Below are 16,140 nucleotides of genomic sequence, written 5' to 3'. Positions count from 1 at the left end.
CACTCACTCACTCCAGGGCCTTCAGTGTGCTTTGCTTTTAACCAAGAGATAATATGATTTTCCTTTCTTTTTATCAGTTAAGCATTTATCAGTGATACAACTAGAAAGTAAAATTTACCAAAGGTTTCTTGAAAAAAGATAAGGTACTAAAATATATTCCAGCTGGCTCTCTCTTCTCCTTATTTTGATCCCTGAGACCTCATTAGAGTGATAATTAGCACAGGGGAGTGGAATTCTGTCCCCAGAGTTCTGATGTGGAGTTGCAACTGCCCTGGGCCACCACAGTTGGCTTTCTTTATCATAGTCTCCTCCCAAGGTCTGCCTCCAGCTAAACTTTCACAGGGATATACCCATAGTCAGTCTATACCCTGAACTGCTGCCACAAGATCTGAATGTTAATTTGTACCTAAAGAACTCTGCAAATTGTATGTTGATTCATTTTTAAAATGTAACTTTTATTGTATTCTTATTTATTTTGTTAAATAATTTCCAATTACATTTTAATCTGGTTCAGGCTACACTCAGGAATATTGTGAGCCAAAGGCCAGCTATCTGACACCTTTATAAAATAAGTCATGGTATAACTTACCCTGTATCCCCCATTGAGTTTTCTCCAGTCACAGTAACTCTTTAGTTATGGCTTGGTCCTCAATACCAGTCCATATTGAGTGGTAGGAGAATTAGAAAGAGCATTGGGCATCTTTTGTGAAGAGACAAATGAGTTTGCACGAAAGCATTTTATTTATAATCAGTTGTTCTATAGTAAAGATATATTCCATGGGCAACTAGGTGGTTCAGTGGATTGAGAACCAGACCTAGAAATGGAAGGTCCTGGGTTCAAATCTTGCCTCAGATACTTCCTAACTATGTGACCCCTGGGCAAGTTACTTAACCTCAACTGCCTAGTCTTTACTGTTTTTCCACCTTGAAATCAATCACGGTATTGATTTCAAGGCAGAAGGTATGGGGTTTTAAAATATAAAAAAGATAAAAGATATATTTTCTTCAAACAGATTCTTTTGAGTAGTGATTTAAGAAAGTGACTTGATAAGAGATTAGTAGTGATTTAAACAGTATATGAAATAGTAAATTGAATAATGATGTAATAGTTTAATAATAATCTAAATTCAAAATACAGCAAAAAAATTATTACTTGGGAAATAAATGTCATAAAAGTTTTAGCTAGCTCTCTAATTACTTAAATTTAGAGAAGTCTGAAATAACTGTACCAATCATTCCCTGGTAATATACTGATAAAAAAGAAAAAAACTGAAATGAGTAGACCCCAAGTGCTCAGGAAGGCTTGCAAATAGAAGCAGTTGCACCTCCCATTGTTAGCAGTGGAATTGAATAGGTAAGTAAGACTCAGAAATAACTGAATACAGTAGTCCAGCCCATACCATAAACCTAAGAACATTAAGGAGGAAAACTCCTACTGACAACCGCAGAGAAAACTAGAAAGCAGTTTGGCAGAAAGTTTAAGCAAATATATTATATACCATCATAAGCTCCAAGTAAATAACTAAATATTTTTAATCATGTCATTATTTTAAGAATAGAGAATAGAAAATGATACCTCTCAAAATTGTGTATGGGGCAGAATTCTTAAACAAGGGAGAATGGTAATTATAAAAGAGAACACATTTGCATAATCTCATGCATAAAAATCTAAAAACTTATACTCAGGCAAAATGTAGCTGGAATAAGGAGGGAAGGGGCAGCTGGGTGGCTCAGTGGATTAAGAGCCAGGCATAGAGATGGGACATCCTGGATTCAAATATGGCCCCAGACACTTCCCAGCTGTGTGACCTTGGGTAAGTGGCCAGTAGGAAACTTGGGTAGGTTTCCTAGCCCTTACCATTCTTCTGCCTATTAATTGTGTGTAAATGGAATTAGCTCAAGCCCATTCATAGTTAGACTCTAGCCACCAGAGATAATGTCATCCCCACCTCCCTTAGTGGGGAGGGGAGATGAGTTACCCACACGTGACAATAAGTAGCAAATCAAGAACAAGGGACTGCCCTTTGGGCAATCCAAAACAGTGTTGAGGCTGCCATTTGTCCACTTGAATTAGAGGTGGACCTCCGGGAAGTGACAGAAGAGGCTATCCTTCAAATATGATGGTAATTTCCTGTTAAGGCAGTTGGCGCTTTGAACTTGGTGCTGAAGGATCTCTGCTGAGACCTCAGGCAGCTTCTCCTCTGAATTGTCACGTGGGCAAGTTAGGCTGACTTCCTTTCGCCTACCTTGGTGTTTCCAGAGTCTCTACCTCAAGGAAGCATCTTTGCCTCTCTAATTGCAAAGGCCTTGTGACTAGTAGCCTAGTTTAATTAATCTTTTAACTCTCACCCTGTCTGGACCTCTGCTGGTCCGGACCAGAGTTTTTCTCCCTCTCTTTCCCTATCTTCAACCTTCCTAATTGTAAATAAATTACCATAAAACCCATTCTGACTTGGGTCTATTTTAGTTATGGAATCAATCTAGATCTGATTGATTCCTGGCGACCACACCATATATATAAATTTCCTTCTTACAATTGCAATGCATAAGGTAAGGGTTTAAATTTTTTCCCCTTATAGAATAAGGAGGGAAACTGTCAAATAAGAAATGTCTTTGGTTCAAATATCTCTGATAAGAAGTTTGATACCTGGAATAAAAATTGGAAATAGACATATACACATAAGACCAAGAGCCATAGAATCAGAATGAAACAGTGGAAAGGGAACTAGATTTGGAACATTGACTTAGGCTAGGTCCAATCTCTGATACCTTTGTTGCCTTTGTTAAGTAATAACTTCTCCTTGCCTGCTTTCCCATCCATAAAATGAGAGGGTTAGACTATTTGCTCTTTAAGGTTCCTTCCAGATCTAAATCTATGATCATTTGATCCATTCTCTTTATCAGATAAGTGATCAAAGGACATCAGCAAATCACTATTAACAAGAGAAATAGAAATTAAACCAGCTATTTCTGTTGTTACCTTTTTACCAAAATGCTTCAGGAAGACAAACACTGATAAGCTATCAGTGGGGCCATGAATTGGACAAACTATTCTGGTAAACAATAATGGAATTATTTGAGAAAAGTCACTGAACTGTTTATACTCTTTATCCCAGAGTTAACCTCTCCATAACTGCAACCCTCACACCCATGTGAATCCCCCTCCCCCATCTTATCCCAGACAGGGGAGGTAGGAAATGCTCCCATTGGGCTGCTGGGCAGAGGGGGTAATGTGAGAAATGTCCTTAGATGTGTGTGGAGAGGGGAAAAGGAGCCAGTATGCGTGCTATAGGTTCACCAACACAGCCCTAAGGAAATCAAAAATAAGATCCATATATACCCATATACCCAAATATATACTTTTTGTGGTAGCCAAAAAAAATGAAAGCAAAACATGTATCACTTTAGATATAAATTATAAACAAATTATGATTTATTAATGCAGTTGAATATTATTAGGCCATAAGAAATGCTAAATGTAAAGAATTAATAGAAATGTGGAAAGACATAATAAACTGGTAAAGTAAGCAGAAAAGATTAAAAATGAGCATTGTCTACCATTTTGTGATTTAACAGAACTGTAAATGAAGCCAAATACTAAGTAATTGTAGTGATCAATGTGCCCCACACACAAGCACTCTTTTCTTTCATTAGAAAGGTGGAAGGAATATGGATGCAGAGCACTGCATATGCTCTCAGACATAGTCAGCTGATTTCCTCTTATTACAAGAGGAGGTTTGAGTATCAGAGCAGCCTATCTGAAAATGACAATGATGTAAATACAAAAGACATCAGAGGAAGCTAGGTAGCACAGTGGCTAGAGCATTAGACCTAAAATAAAGAGGTTCAAATCTGGCCTCAGAGACTTCCTAGCTATGTGACCCTGGGCAAGTCATTTAGTCCCAATTGCCTTCCCTTTCTGGTCCTCTGACTTAAGACATTGGGTTAGGGTTAAAAAAATATATACGAAAAGACACCCTTAGAGTTTATTATGTAAAAAATGCTGCTAAGTGCTTTTGCTGCTAAATAAACCAGGGTTAACAGAGTTATAGCCTTTCTTTTTGAAGGTTATCTTTGGACCTGCCACAAACCTTTCATTTGACTTTTCAAACAACTGCATCTGTTCCATCCAACATCTCTGCTTTAATACTAAGAGTCATGTAGGATTCTCAAAAGTAGAATCTTAGAATATAATTAGTACATTTATTTGAAGCAATAATTGCATAATTATGGCAAGTTGGGTAGTATCTAAGTAAATAGTATGTCAGAAGTATGTGGAGTACATCAGAAGCACGTGGAAGATGAAGGTCTACGGTGCCATTAGAAATTTGTCCCAGCAATAATACAAATTTACTTTAGAACACAACTCCAAGTGATGTAATAGCTTTCGACGGGAAGAAATGGTGTCTAGTAGTGCAATATGATATAGAGAGAGGAGAGAAGGGTTAGCCATTTCTGTGTAAAGGTATCATGTAGCTCATTCAAAATGTGTAGTAAAGTGTTGTGAAAATAGTAACTGCTACTTGAAATCAAAAGATGCTGGCAATAGGATCATGAATATAAAGCTGGAAGAGTGCTTAGAGATCATCTAGTCTAGTGATTCCCAAAGTGGGCACCACCGCCCACTGGTGGGTGCTGTAGCAATCCAGGTGGGGTGGTGATGGCCACAGGTGCATTTATCTTTTCTATTAATTGCTATTAAAATTTTAAAAAAATAATTTCCAGGGGTGATAAGTAGTATTTTTTTCTGGAAAGGGGGTGGTAGGCCAAAAAAGTTTGGGAATCACTGATCTAGTCCAGTGCTCTTGTTTATTCATGGATTAGATTTTATTGACTATAGTAAAGTATAAAGCTAAGATTCCAAGGAAATAATTAACTGGGGGGAAAAAATCTTTGCAGCAACTTTCTCTGAATAAAAGTCTTACTTCCAAGTTATATAAGAAACGGATTCAAATTTATAGAAAATAAAGAGCCATTCCCCAACTGATAAAAAGGTCTAAAGATATGGATAGTTTTCAAGGGAAGAAACTCAGTCTACCTATAGTCAAATGAAAAGATGTTCCAAATCATTAATATTAGAAAAATGTACACTAAAACAATTCTTAGATTCTATCCCACACTCATCAGAGTGGCAAATATGCCCAAAAAAAAAAAAAAAAAAGGAAAATGATAAATCGTAAAGAAACTGTGGGTAGACCTGTGAATGAGTGAACCACTCTGGAAAGCAATTTAGAATTATATACAAAAAGTTACTAAAGTTACTTTTAGCACAATTATGCCACTGTGATATTTCTATCTAGCAGCAGTCAGTGCCCTTGTCTTCCAAAGAAAGAAACTGAGACCCAGAGAGATACAGTGGATTACCCAGTTACAGAAGGAACTAAGATAGAAGAGGACTAAAGTTAAGAGGCTTATTCCTTGGAGTCACAGAGCTAGGATGTGTAAGAGTCAGGACTGCAGCCAAGATTTCATGACTTCTAGTTCTCTCTCTACTATGCTATACCATCTCTTGAATAGGAAGGGGAATTAGTTATATTGGCTTTTAAATACAGGTATTATTAGCAATGTTTTCTTATATTTTTCTATTTTAATTCTTGTTAACTGGGTTCTCAGTTTAGTCAATTCTATGTCACCAAAGGAATACAATTCTTGAACATTTTAACTTTTGCTTTACCTAGATTGCTCACCCTAGTGATGATCCCATAAGCCATAGCATGTCTATGAATATCACTAGCATGGCAAGGGAAATTATTTCTTTTGGTCTTTTTATATCCCTACCCCAACTCTCCCTTCCCTCCCATCCTTTTTCTACCACAGCTCAGTGATGCTATTTTTATATGAACTTGACACCCTGTGTTTTATCACTTGCAGGCTATGGATCTCTGGGAATGATGACTAGCGTGCTAATCTGCCCAGATGGCAAGACAGTGGAGGCAGAAGCTGCCCATGGTACGGTAACTCGTCACTACCGCCTGTACCAGAAAGGGCAAGAGACTTCCACCAATCCCATTGGTAAGATGCCCTGCGTTCTATTTTTGGCCAGATCTATTTTTGGCTCTGATCTTTAAAACTGAAAATGATTCCTTTTTGTTTAAAGATTCCTCGTACGAAGTTGTCAACGTATCTCTGACTTAAATGTTACTTTATACTCACCTTTGGATTGGTCCCAGGTCATAAGAGTTCTTTTAGCCATTGTCTTATTCTCTTGACATTCATTCATTGTCCATGTTTCTGTGCTAACATATATGTACATGTACACACCCATACATATGTGTACCAAAAGAATGATTAATTATCCTGCTTCTCCTCAGGAGAAGGGAGCATGAAGCTAAGCCTTTAAATGCCACCTGGATATATTCTACCATTCTAGTTTCAAGGGCAACTCTCAGAAGAGAAATTGTAGCCTGAAGGAAGGGAACAGATATGGGCAGTATAAAGAAGAGAGGCTAACCCCTTCCGACTTATTATATACCCTGAATGTCCAACATTAAATATACCAGAGTGGAAAATGGACTGTTACTGATGCCATGTTCCAGATGAACCTCTTTTATTTTTTTTTTAATTTAATTTTATTGATTAAGAAAAATTTTCCATGGTTACATGATTCATGTTTTCTCCCTCCCCTCCTTCCATCCCCCTCCCATAGCCAATGTGCAGTTCCACTGGGTTTTACATGTATGAACCTCTCTTAAAGAGAAAAGAAACCAGGAGGCAGCTACGTGGCTCAGGAGGATAGAGTAAGGAAGATCTGGGTTCAAATGTGACCTCAGACACTTCCTAGTTATGTGACAAATCACTTAACTCCAATTGTCTAGCCCTAGCCTTGGAACCATTACTTAAGCATCTATTCTAAAAAAGTATAAGGGTTTAAAAAAGAAAGAAAAAAATTGGTTTAGGCTTTAGCGGCAGAAGGTGGTACAGTGGATAGAGAACCAAGCCTGGAGATGGGAAGTCCTGGGTTCAAATATGGCCTCAGAAGCTTCCAACTTGTGACCCCTGCACAAGTCACTTAACCCCAGTTGCCTCGCCATTACCATTCTTCTGCCTTGGAAATGATACTTCAGCTCAATTCTAAGACCGAAGGTAAAGGTTTTAAGAAAAAAATTGAAACCTCATATAAAAATATATTTGAAAATTTAAATTGAATTCTCTGTGGGTTTATCTCTCTTTGAAAAAGTAATGAACCTTTTTTTAAAACCCTTACCTTTTGTCTTACAATAAATATTAAATATTGGTTCCAAGGCAGAAGAGTGGTAAGGGTAGGCAATGGGGGTCAAGTGACTTGCCCAGGGTCACACGGCTGGGAAGTGTTTGAGGTCAGATTTGAACCTAGGACCTCCCATCTCTAGGCCTGGCTCTCAATCCACTGAGCTACCCAGCTACCCCTATCATAAACCTTTTTAAAAGTTGGCATTTAATGTTTTCTGGGAAATACTCCGGACTTCCATGAATTACACTACATCTAAACCCTTCTACTACCAAACCTTATTCTTTTCTTACCTAGCCTCCATTTTTGCCTGGACCAGAGGGTTAGCTCACCGTGCTAAACTAGATAACAATAAGGAGCTGGGTGTATTTGCAACAGTTTTGGAAGAAGTTTGTATTGAGACCATTGAATCTGGCTTCATGACCAAGGATTTAGCTGCCTGTATTAAAGGTTTACCCAAGTAAGTGGGAACTCCCCTTCTTTTCTCATTTGGAAGTGTTGCCTTGCCTGAAACAAAACTTGACCTAGAACAGTAATGTTCATTGAAATTTTACTAATTATTATATGATAGAAAGTCAGGATGTCTCCAAGTCCTGGCCTTCTTATCTATACCTTTGCAAATATGGATAAATCAGTTAATCAGAGCCTTAGTTTTTTAATCTGTAAATTGGGGATGGGAGTAAAGGTAGTACCTCCCTCCTTGCTTCACATGATTATTATATAGATCCAATGAGATAATGAATATGAAAGTATTCACTAAACTGTAAGATGCTAGACAGAGATAGAAGGACCCCAGCACATTGTGTGGACTCCCTGTGGTAGAATTATGGAAGTTCATAGACAAGAGTTGCATGGGATGGGCAGGCAGGGAATGGGGTGTAATCTTCATTGTTGGAGAGGACACCCATCTTGATAAGCTCACAGATGCCCTGGAGTATAAGGTGTCATACTAAAAAATACACTGTGGAAGTTAGTAAAGATGCAAACATTCAGCTAAGTGCTGACGTCCAAATAGGATCTGAAAGAAAAATATTTCCTACTCTCAAGGATCTTATATTCTAATGGAGGAATATAATACACAAAAAGAAGCTGAGAAATGTGGGGGGCTGGATGGGAGGAATGGGGAGGTGGGAGGTCCCTCCTAGGGGCATGATTTAAATCCAAAAAGTCATGAACTGGAAGGTTAGCCTACGTCCATCCACAAAAATGAGAGATGGGAAAGGCAGCCTTTGCAAAGGGATATTCCATGATTAGAATTCCATAGGGGTGATAGGAGGTTCCAGGGCAAGAAGGCTCTAATCCCTGAGAAAAGTTCCAAGATGTGATGGTAGTCCATAAAGGCATGATTTTAAAGTCCATAAAATCAAGAAAAAAAAAAAAACCAGGAAAGAAAAATAAAGAGGGTGGTATTTTTGTGCAGTTTATTTACTTGAAAAACATCTGTTTGTCCAATCCTACTTAATTACATCTGGTATCATAGGGAGAAAGATCTTAGCACAATCTCATTAAGCCTCCCATTTAGCAGATGAGTAAACGGCAAGATTTTCTAAGCAATTTCAGTACAGGGTAACTTACTAAATATCGCCTTCTCATTAAGTAGGTCTGACATTAATGTCTGTTAAGTAGTCGAATGTACATACAGTAGTAATTGCTTGCCATGAACTACATTCACTGGCTGATAGAAATGTTCTCCATCCTAATCACTACATCCATAATGATTCCTCCTCAGGAAGTTAACAGGACTGTAACCACAATCTGTAACAGATAGTGCCAGAAATGGTTTGAATACCAGCAATAATGAAGGAACAACTAACCACCAAGTCCCTTTTACTTAAAAAAACGCTTCTGTGCTACTGTGACAATAGTGAATTTTTGAAATCCTCTTATTCCTGCATTGTGATACAAAACAGGTTGTTCCAGAAAGTACCTACTTGGTTTTTGAGGGTTAGCGCAGTCCACTGTCATGTCAGGGACATTTACTTGTGATGGAAATGTAATTCCTGCAATGATTCCAGGGACAGGTGGAAAACTTCCTGGCTTATGAGTAAAAGGGCAGTAGAGGGCAGACTTAAGTGTAACGGCCAAAATAGATGTGTCCCTCAGCCTCCAACATTATGATCATTATCTATCTAGCTGAATTGTAGCTAGACTGTTTTAGTAATTTGACCTAAAGGACAAAGAAGTTCAGAGTTAAGGTAGAAATAAGTCAGTATCCAGTGGTGTTACTATGGACTATAGAACCACAAATAATATAGTGACTAGGCATTTGATCTTCTTACCTCACCTCATTTGGGATCTTTGTCACAAAGTCAGTCATTTATTAAGTACCTACTATGTATCTATCAAGCATTGTCCTAAGGGCTAAGGCTAGAAAGTCCCTACCCTTGGGGAGCTCGCAATCCAAAAAGAGAAACAACATGAAAACAATAATGTACAAACAAGACATATATAGGATAATTTGGAGAATTTTTTCCTTTTTTTTATTGTCATGCAAAACACAATTCCGCGTTGGCCATTGTTGTAAGAGCAAATTTATATGTAACTAAAACCCCAACCAAAAACACACTGATGTGAAAGACAGCTACAACAGTTCTTTCTCTGGAGTTGGAGAGCGTATCCTATCATAAGTCTTTCAAGATTGTCCCAGATCATTGCATTACTGAGAGTAGCCAAGTTTTCGCAGATAATCATCATCCAATATTGCTGTTGTTGTGTACAATGTTCTCCCAGTTCTGTTTATTTTGCTCTGCATCAATTCCTGCAGATCTTTCCAGCTTTTTCTGAAATCATTTTGCTTATCATTTCTTATAACACAGTAGTTTTCCATTACCAACATGTTTCATGATTTGTTCAGCCATTCCCCATTTGATGGACATCCCCTCAATTTCCAATTCTTTGCCATCACAAAAAGAGCAGCTATAAATATTTTTGTACAAGTAGATCTTTTCCCCTTTTTTATTATCTCATTTACTGGATCAAAGGGTATATGCAATTTTATAGTCCCTTGGGTAAAGTTCCAAATTGCCCTCCAGAATGGCTGGATCAGTTCACAACTCCACCAGCAATTCATTAGTGTCCCAATTTTGCCACATCCCCGCCAACATTTACCAGTTTCCTTTATTGCCATATTGGCCAATCTGGTAGGTGTGAGGTGGTACCTCAGTGTTGTTTTAATTTGTATTTCTCTAATCAAGAGTGATTTAGAATATTTTTTCATATGATTATTGATGGCTTTGATTTTTTCATCTTGTTCAGATTGCTCGTTCATACTCTTTGACCATTTGTCAATTGAGGAATGGCTTGTATTCTTATAAATTTGACTTAGTTCTTTATAAGTTTGAGAAATTAGACCCTTTATCAGAGACGTTTGTTATAAGACTTTTCTCAGTTTGTTGTTCCCTTCTAATATTGGTTAGATTTATTTGCACAAAAGCTTTTTAATTTAATATAATCAAAATTATTCATTTTATATCTTATAATAGTCTATCTCGTTTGGTCATAAATTCTCCCCTTCCCCAAAGATCTGCCAGATAAACTATCCTGTTTTCCCTTAATTTAGTTATGGTATCACTCTTTTTAGCTAAATCATATATCTGTTTTGACCATATCTTGGTATAGGGTGTAAGATACTGGTCTAATCTGAGAATTTTTTAGTGTATTTGTTCCTAGCATTTTTTTACTCCTCCCTCAGATATAGGGTTACTACTATATGACTAAGTCATACTGAATGTTTTATACTTTGTTTTGTTTTTTCTTCATCCTTTAGCATACAGCGATCTGACTACCTGAATACATTTGAGTTCATGGACAAACTTGCAGAAAACTTGAAGGCCAAACTAGCACAAGCTAAACTTTAATAACACGTCTGCTTAACAAAGAGGCTGCCCATTGGGGTAACTAGTTTCTTTGGTTTACAATTTTTTCTGTATGACACTCAATGTTTAAAGAAAATCAATTTTGTAATTTCTCTAGACAAGTTATCTTTTCTATGAGTTTACAATCTTTTTTATAATGTGGTTTCTGTACCTACTTCCAGTTTACCTGCCACATTTCATGTGACGGGAGAACTTTTTTATATATACGGGAGCCAAGGAATTACTTTCTAACTGATTTTTCTCTGGTTGTTTTTATTCTCACTGTCACTTTTCCTTGTACCCAGAAATAGATGACCAAAATCAAGAACATTTAATATGAAAGGAGAAACGGCAGCCATGGTACTGTGTTGTAAGAGCAGTATAAATAAGACCTAATGTTCCACCCTTCCTGGCCTTACTTGTGGACCAGGTCACTGGATGGTTCTGGTGTTAGCAGATATTGCATCATGTGAAAATAAACTTGACAAAGTGGATTTCTGTGTGAATCAAGAGTTAAAGCATTACTGTAAGGAAGCCATGTTAAGGCTTCTTTAGCAGTTACAAAGAGCTTTTGTTGAATTTTAGAGATGGAAACTTTTTTTTTAACAGTGCCCACATGAGTTAGGATTTTTGGACAATGGTGACATGCAGATTGCCCTCCTTTCCTTATGTGGTGCAATAAGGTTTATGCTATCCAATGGCATATTTCACCCAGGTGCAATAAAACAAGCTGCTTTTTTTTGGATCCCTACAAGCCTGTTTATTTCTTTTGTATAACTGTAATGTTTTAGAATTATTGTTAAACACTAGTCTCACCCTGGTCTTTGTCTGAACTGTAATGTAATTGGAATTAAAATTAAATCCTAATAACTGGTTTTTGTTCTTCTGAGTCTTAAGGAGTCAAGGAATACAATTACTTATTGTTATCACAAATGTTTGACATCACAGAAGTCATTATGTTGAGAATATCCCAGTAAAATTGTTTTCTCTAATCTTTTGTTCCTCAGTCAGTTCTTTACTAAGTTAGGAAGGAGGGAGGCATATGAGTCCTGAGTGAATTCTATAGTCTGGTCTCACTTAACAAACAAGAACCTATTTATCTCTCTGCTATTTGTAACTTGATTTGCAAAGAAATCTCAGAGCCTTGCAGGATAACTGTTGCACTTTTTAAATATATCAGGTGGGGGGGCAGCTGGGTAGCTCAGTGGATTGAGAGTCAGGCCTAGAGATGGGAGGTCCTAGGTTCAAATCTGGCCTCAGCCACTTCCCAGCTGTGTGACCCTGGGCAAGTCACTTGACCCCTGTTGCCTACCCTTACCACTCTTCTGCCTTGGAGCCAAGGGTTTAAAATATATATATATATATATATATATATATCAGGTGGCTTCTGGGCTCATTAACTGCCTGCACATTTGGGGTCTGCTCTTTGTTACTTAGATTTCCAAAGGACTAATAGTAATAGTTGGAGAAGTAGAGTAATAGTAATAGTAGGAAGAATAAAGTCATGGTAATAGGAGGAAGAGTAAGAAGATTAGCAATAGTAGGAAGAATAAGAGCAATGGCAATAGTAGGAAGAATAAAGTAATGGCAATAGTAAGAAGAGTGGGAGTAATAGTAGGAGCAGAAATATTAAAAGATGGAGTAGGACGAGTAATAGTAAGAGAGAGAGTAGTTAAAGGAGAAGGAGTGGCCAGAGGAGAAGGAGGAATGATAGTAGGAGTTATAACAATAGCAGGAAGAATAGGAATAATGGAGGAGGACTTCATCCATTGGAATTAGCTTCTGTGACCTCTCCCTGTAACTGGCCAATTCCTCCAAGAACCTCTGTTTTGAGGAGACCCCTATCCACTCCTCTTCAGGGTGCACTCCTGAATCTTCTGGACTTTATCTAACATGTTCCTGAACCAGGTACCTTAATCTCTTCTGCCTTCCCTTTTTGCCACCCTCCCCCACCTTAAACCCTTACCTTCTGCCTTAGAATCTCTACTAAAGACTGGTTCTAAGGAAGAAGAGGAGTAAGGACTAGGAAACTGGTGGTGTGACTTGCCCAAGATCATAGCCCAGGAAGTGTCTGAGACCAACTTTGAACCCAGGTGCTCCTGACTCCAGGCCTGATGTTCAATCCAGTGTGCTAGTGAGTTGCCCCCAGTTTCTTTTGATGTGTTGTCTTCTTCCATTAGAAATGAAGCTCAAAGAGGTTGATTTTCTACTTATATTTGTATGCTTTAGTACTAAGGACATTCCCTGCCCATCACATCAGAAATGATTGATAAATACTTGTTGACTTGGCTTGACATGAGAGCTCTTAAAATATTTGAAGGAATAAACTATCTTTAAGTATTCTGCGCTCTGATGTTTATAGCATCTGGACTTTATAATATATAATTTGCTATTGTATTAGATTATTTTGCATTTTTCTCCATTTACTTCATGCATCTAAATTTGGTCTCAAAGACTCAGGAAAAGCTTGGTGATTACAGAATGATATTGGAATCTTACTGGAGTTGAGGGACAGCCAAGTGGCTCAGTGAAATGAGAACCCAGCCTAGAGGTCTTGGGTTCAAATTTAGCCTCAGACTCTTCCAACCTGCATGATTGGGCAAGTCATTTAACCCTATTGCCAACCCCTTACAACTCTCTTTCTTTGGAACTAATACACACTATTAATTCCAAAACAGAAGTAAAGGTTTGCCACAAAAAAGAATAATTAATCTTCACATACACTTGTGATTTCATTGGTACAGGAATTGCCTGCATGGCTATGGATCATGTTCCCTTTATGATTTAGGAGACTGGTTTCAAGAATTATTGTGACTGAAAAATTCATCATCCTGTTGCCAATTTAGTGTTGAGACTCAATAAACTTAACTAAAATTGTCCTTGAATGACAAACATGTAGTGCATACTCAAAATCTTTCCAGTTTGGTAGGACTTGTGGGAGCTTAAGCTCCAATGGTTTAGCCTTGAAGAGTCCAGGGTCAAGTTCATGCCCAGTGAGTTAATGGAACAGGACATTAGAAGAGGAAAATTTTTCCCCAGCCTTTGTTCCATGGTCTACATAGTGACCAGCTGCTCAATATAAATTCACTATGGAAGGGAATATCACTGATCTCACACCAGGATATAGGTAAGTTCTTTATTAAAATATAAACTCTTTTACCCCCTCACATTGATTCTTGATGAGTGGCCCTGTGCAAGTACATCTAACATAAGCTGGTTGTATTTCCTGAGTAAGGCAGATTTCCCATCTCTTCCCACAATCTCAGTTTCCTATATTCTATGACAGGAGAAATTCTTTAGGGGGGACATACTCTTGGAAGACAAGAACTAACTTTGCTTTTGTAGTTATAGACCTACTTTACACATAGTAAGAGCTTAAGAAATGCTTTTTCATTGATTTGTTTAGCAACTTACAAATTCATATATTATATACTTATTATTCTTTCAATATTTAAAAATCAATTTAAAAATCAAGCAGTTACTCTGCAAATATCTCTTAATAAAGACACTTAATAAAAAACTGTTGAACTGGGGGGCAGCTGGGTAGCTCAGTGGATTAAGAGCCATACCTAGAGATGGGAGGTCCTATACAGTATTGGCTCCAAGACAAAAGGTAAGGGTTTAAAAAAAAACAACAAAAAACTGTTGAACTGGTAGAGTCCTGATTGCCAGGAGAAAGAGGGAATAGAAAATCAGATTTTCTGGGTGCCATCATTCACTGGAGAATGATATATTCCTGCTGGTTGCAGGGACAAATAAAAAGATGGCTGTATAAGATCCCAATCAATCAATCAGCATTTATTAAGCATCTACGGTGTTCTAAGCATCATCCTAGATGCTAGGGATATAAAATAAATGAGTCCCTATTATCAAAGGACTTAAATTTTATTAAGATGTTCTCTTGGTATTTGGGGGTTGTTGTATTTTTAGAATGAATGTGACCTCTAGGTCTCAGAGATTGTTTAGAAATTTTATGTAAACTTAAAAAGTGTTATGGATGGGGCACCGTGAGTAGAGAACCAGGCCTGGAGTTGGGAGGACCTAGGTTCAAATTTGGCTAAAACAACATGGCTAAATTTCGGGCGTATTCCAGTTCGTATGTAATCTTGCATCGTTGCCAAATTAGGAGCTTGAGTACTTTGGCAGCATGCATTCTAGCATTGGAACACATTTTGCTGACCATTTCCATGATTAAAACCATTATTCCAGTTATTTCCCTTGTATCCAAAATTATTATTAAACCGATTAAATCTATTATTATTGTTGTACCTCTGCCCATATGATCTTCTTCTATATCTACACTCCCTTGCAAAATGTCCAATACGGCCACAAACATAGCAAGATTGCTGCCTCTGATTCCTTGTGTGTGTACTGCCACTGGTCTTATAATTATTGGCATTGTTCTTCTTCTCTGCTGCCCTTAATGCTACCACTGCCTTAATTTCATTTATCTCCTGCTCATTGGCTCTAGAATTTGCCTCCCTTAACTGCTTCCTAAGGCTTTCAATTATGGTATCTTTTTCATCACTTCCCTTTTCTTTCTCCTGTGCAAACACATAAGTGGCTTTTTATTTTAACTCATCCAGGCTCAAAAGTTCCCAATCAGGGTAATTATCAGTAAAGAACTTCTTAACCTGGGGAACAGAATTCCTAACAAATATTCTTTTTACATGGTCCATGGTGGTATCCTCCAAAATATTCATATTTAAATACATCTCAGCTGCCTCAATTATTCTATCAAGAAATGTTGCTGGGGTCTCTTGTGCTGTCTGCCTGATTCTCTCAAATTTAGACCATGCGTTTGGATGCCGTGAATTTTTCTTCATGATTTTTATTAATGACTTTCTTGCCTGTTTTAACATTCGATATATTGGAACTGAATTGAGGTCCAGTTCCTCCCAGGCTACTGGCCACGGTGTCATTCCCTCTGTGTTCCTGGTCTCCTCAACAAACTTGGCCCTATCATGATGTGACAAGATCTCACCCAATACATACCAGCAATTTTCAAAGTCTGGGTCATGGGCTTTTATAAATGCCTTAAAAATCTTAACAAATTTCCCAGAATCATCATGGAAATTC

At 37.7% G+C, this 16,140-nt stretch overlaps 1 protein-coding gene across 2 annotated transcripts in view; it reads left to right on the top strand.

Moving 5' to 3' along the window:
* IDH1 (isocitrate dehydrogenase (NADP(+)) 1) overlaps nucleotides 1-12,053 on the top strand; it is a 28,139-nt gene extending 16,086 nt beyond the window's left edge. For both annotated transcript variants that reach the window (XM_044670695.1, XM_044670696.1), the window contains exons 7-10: nucleotides 5,872-6,012; nucleotides 7,505-7,667; nucleotides 10,974-11,100; nucleotides 11,367-12,053. In XM_044670695.1, the coding sequence (XP_044526630.1) occupies nucleotides 5,872-6,012; nucleotides 7,505-7,667; nucleotides 10,974-11,064 (395 nt within the window). In that variant the 3' untranslated portion in view covers nucleotides 11,065-11,100; nucleotides 11,367-12,053. The remainder of the gene's footprint in view (nucleotides 1-5,871; nucleotides 6,013-7,504; nucleotides 7,668-10,973; nucleotides 11,101-11,366) is intronic.
* The last annotated feature ends 4,087 nt before the right edge of the window (nucleotides 12,054-16,140 follow it).

The sequence above is a fragment of the Gracilinanus agilis genome, chromosome 3 (genome assembly GCF_016433145.1).
Source record: "Gracilinanus agilis isolate LMUSP501 chromosome 3, AgileGrace, whole genome shotgun sequence".
In the NCBI taxonomy this organism is placed as follows: Eukaryota; Metazoa; Chordata; class Mammalia; order Didelphimorphia; family Didelphidae; genus Gracilinanus; species Gracilinanus agilis.
This window is presented reverse-complemented; position numbering and strand designations above follow the sequence as displayed.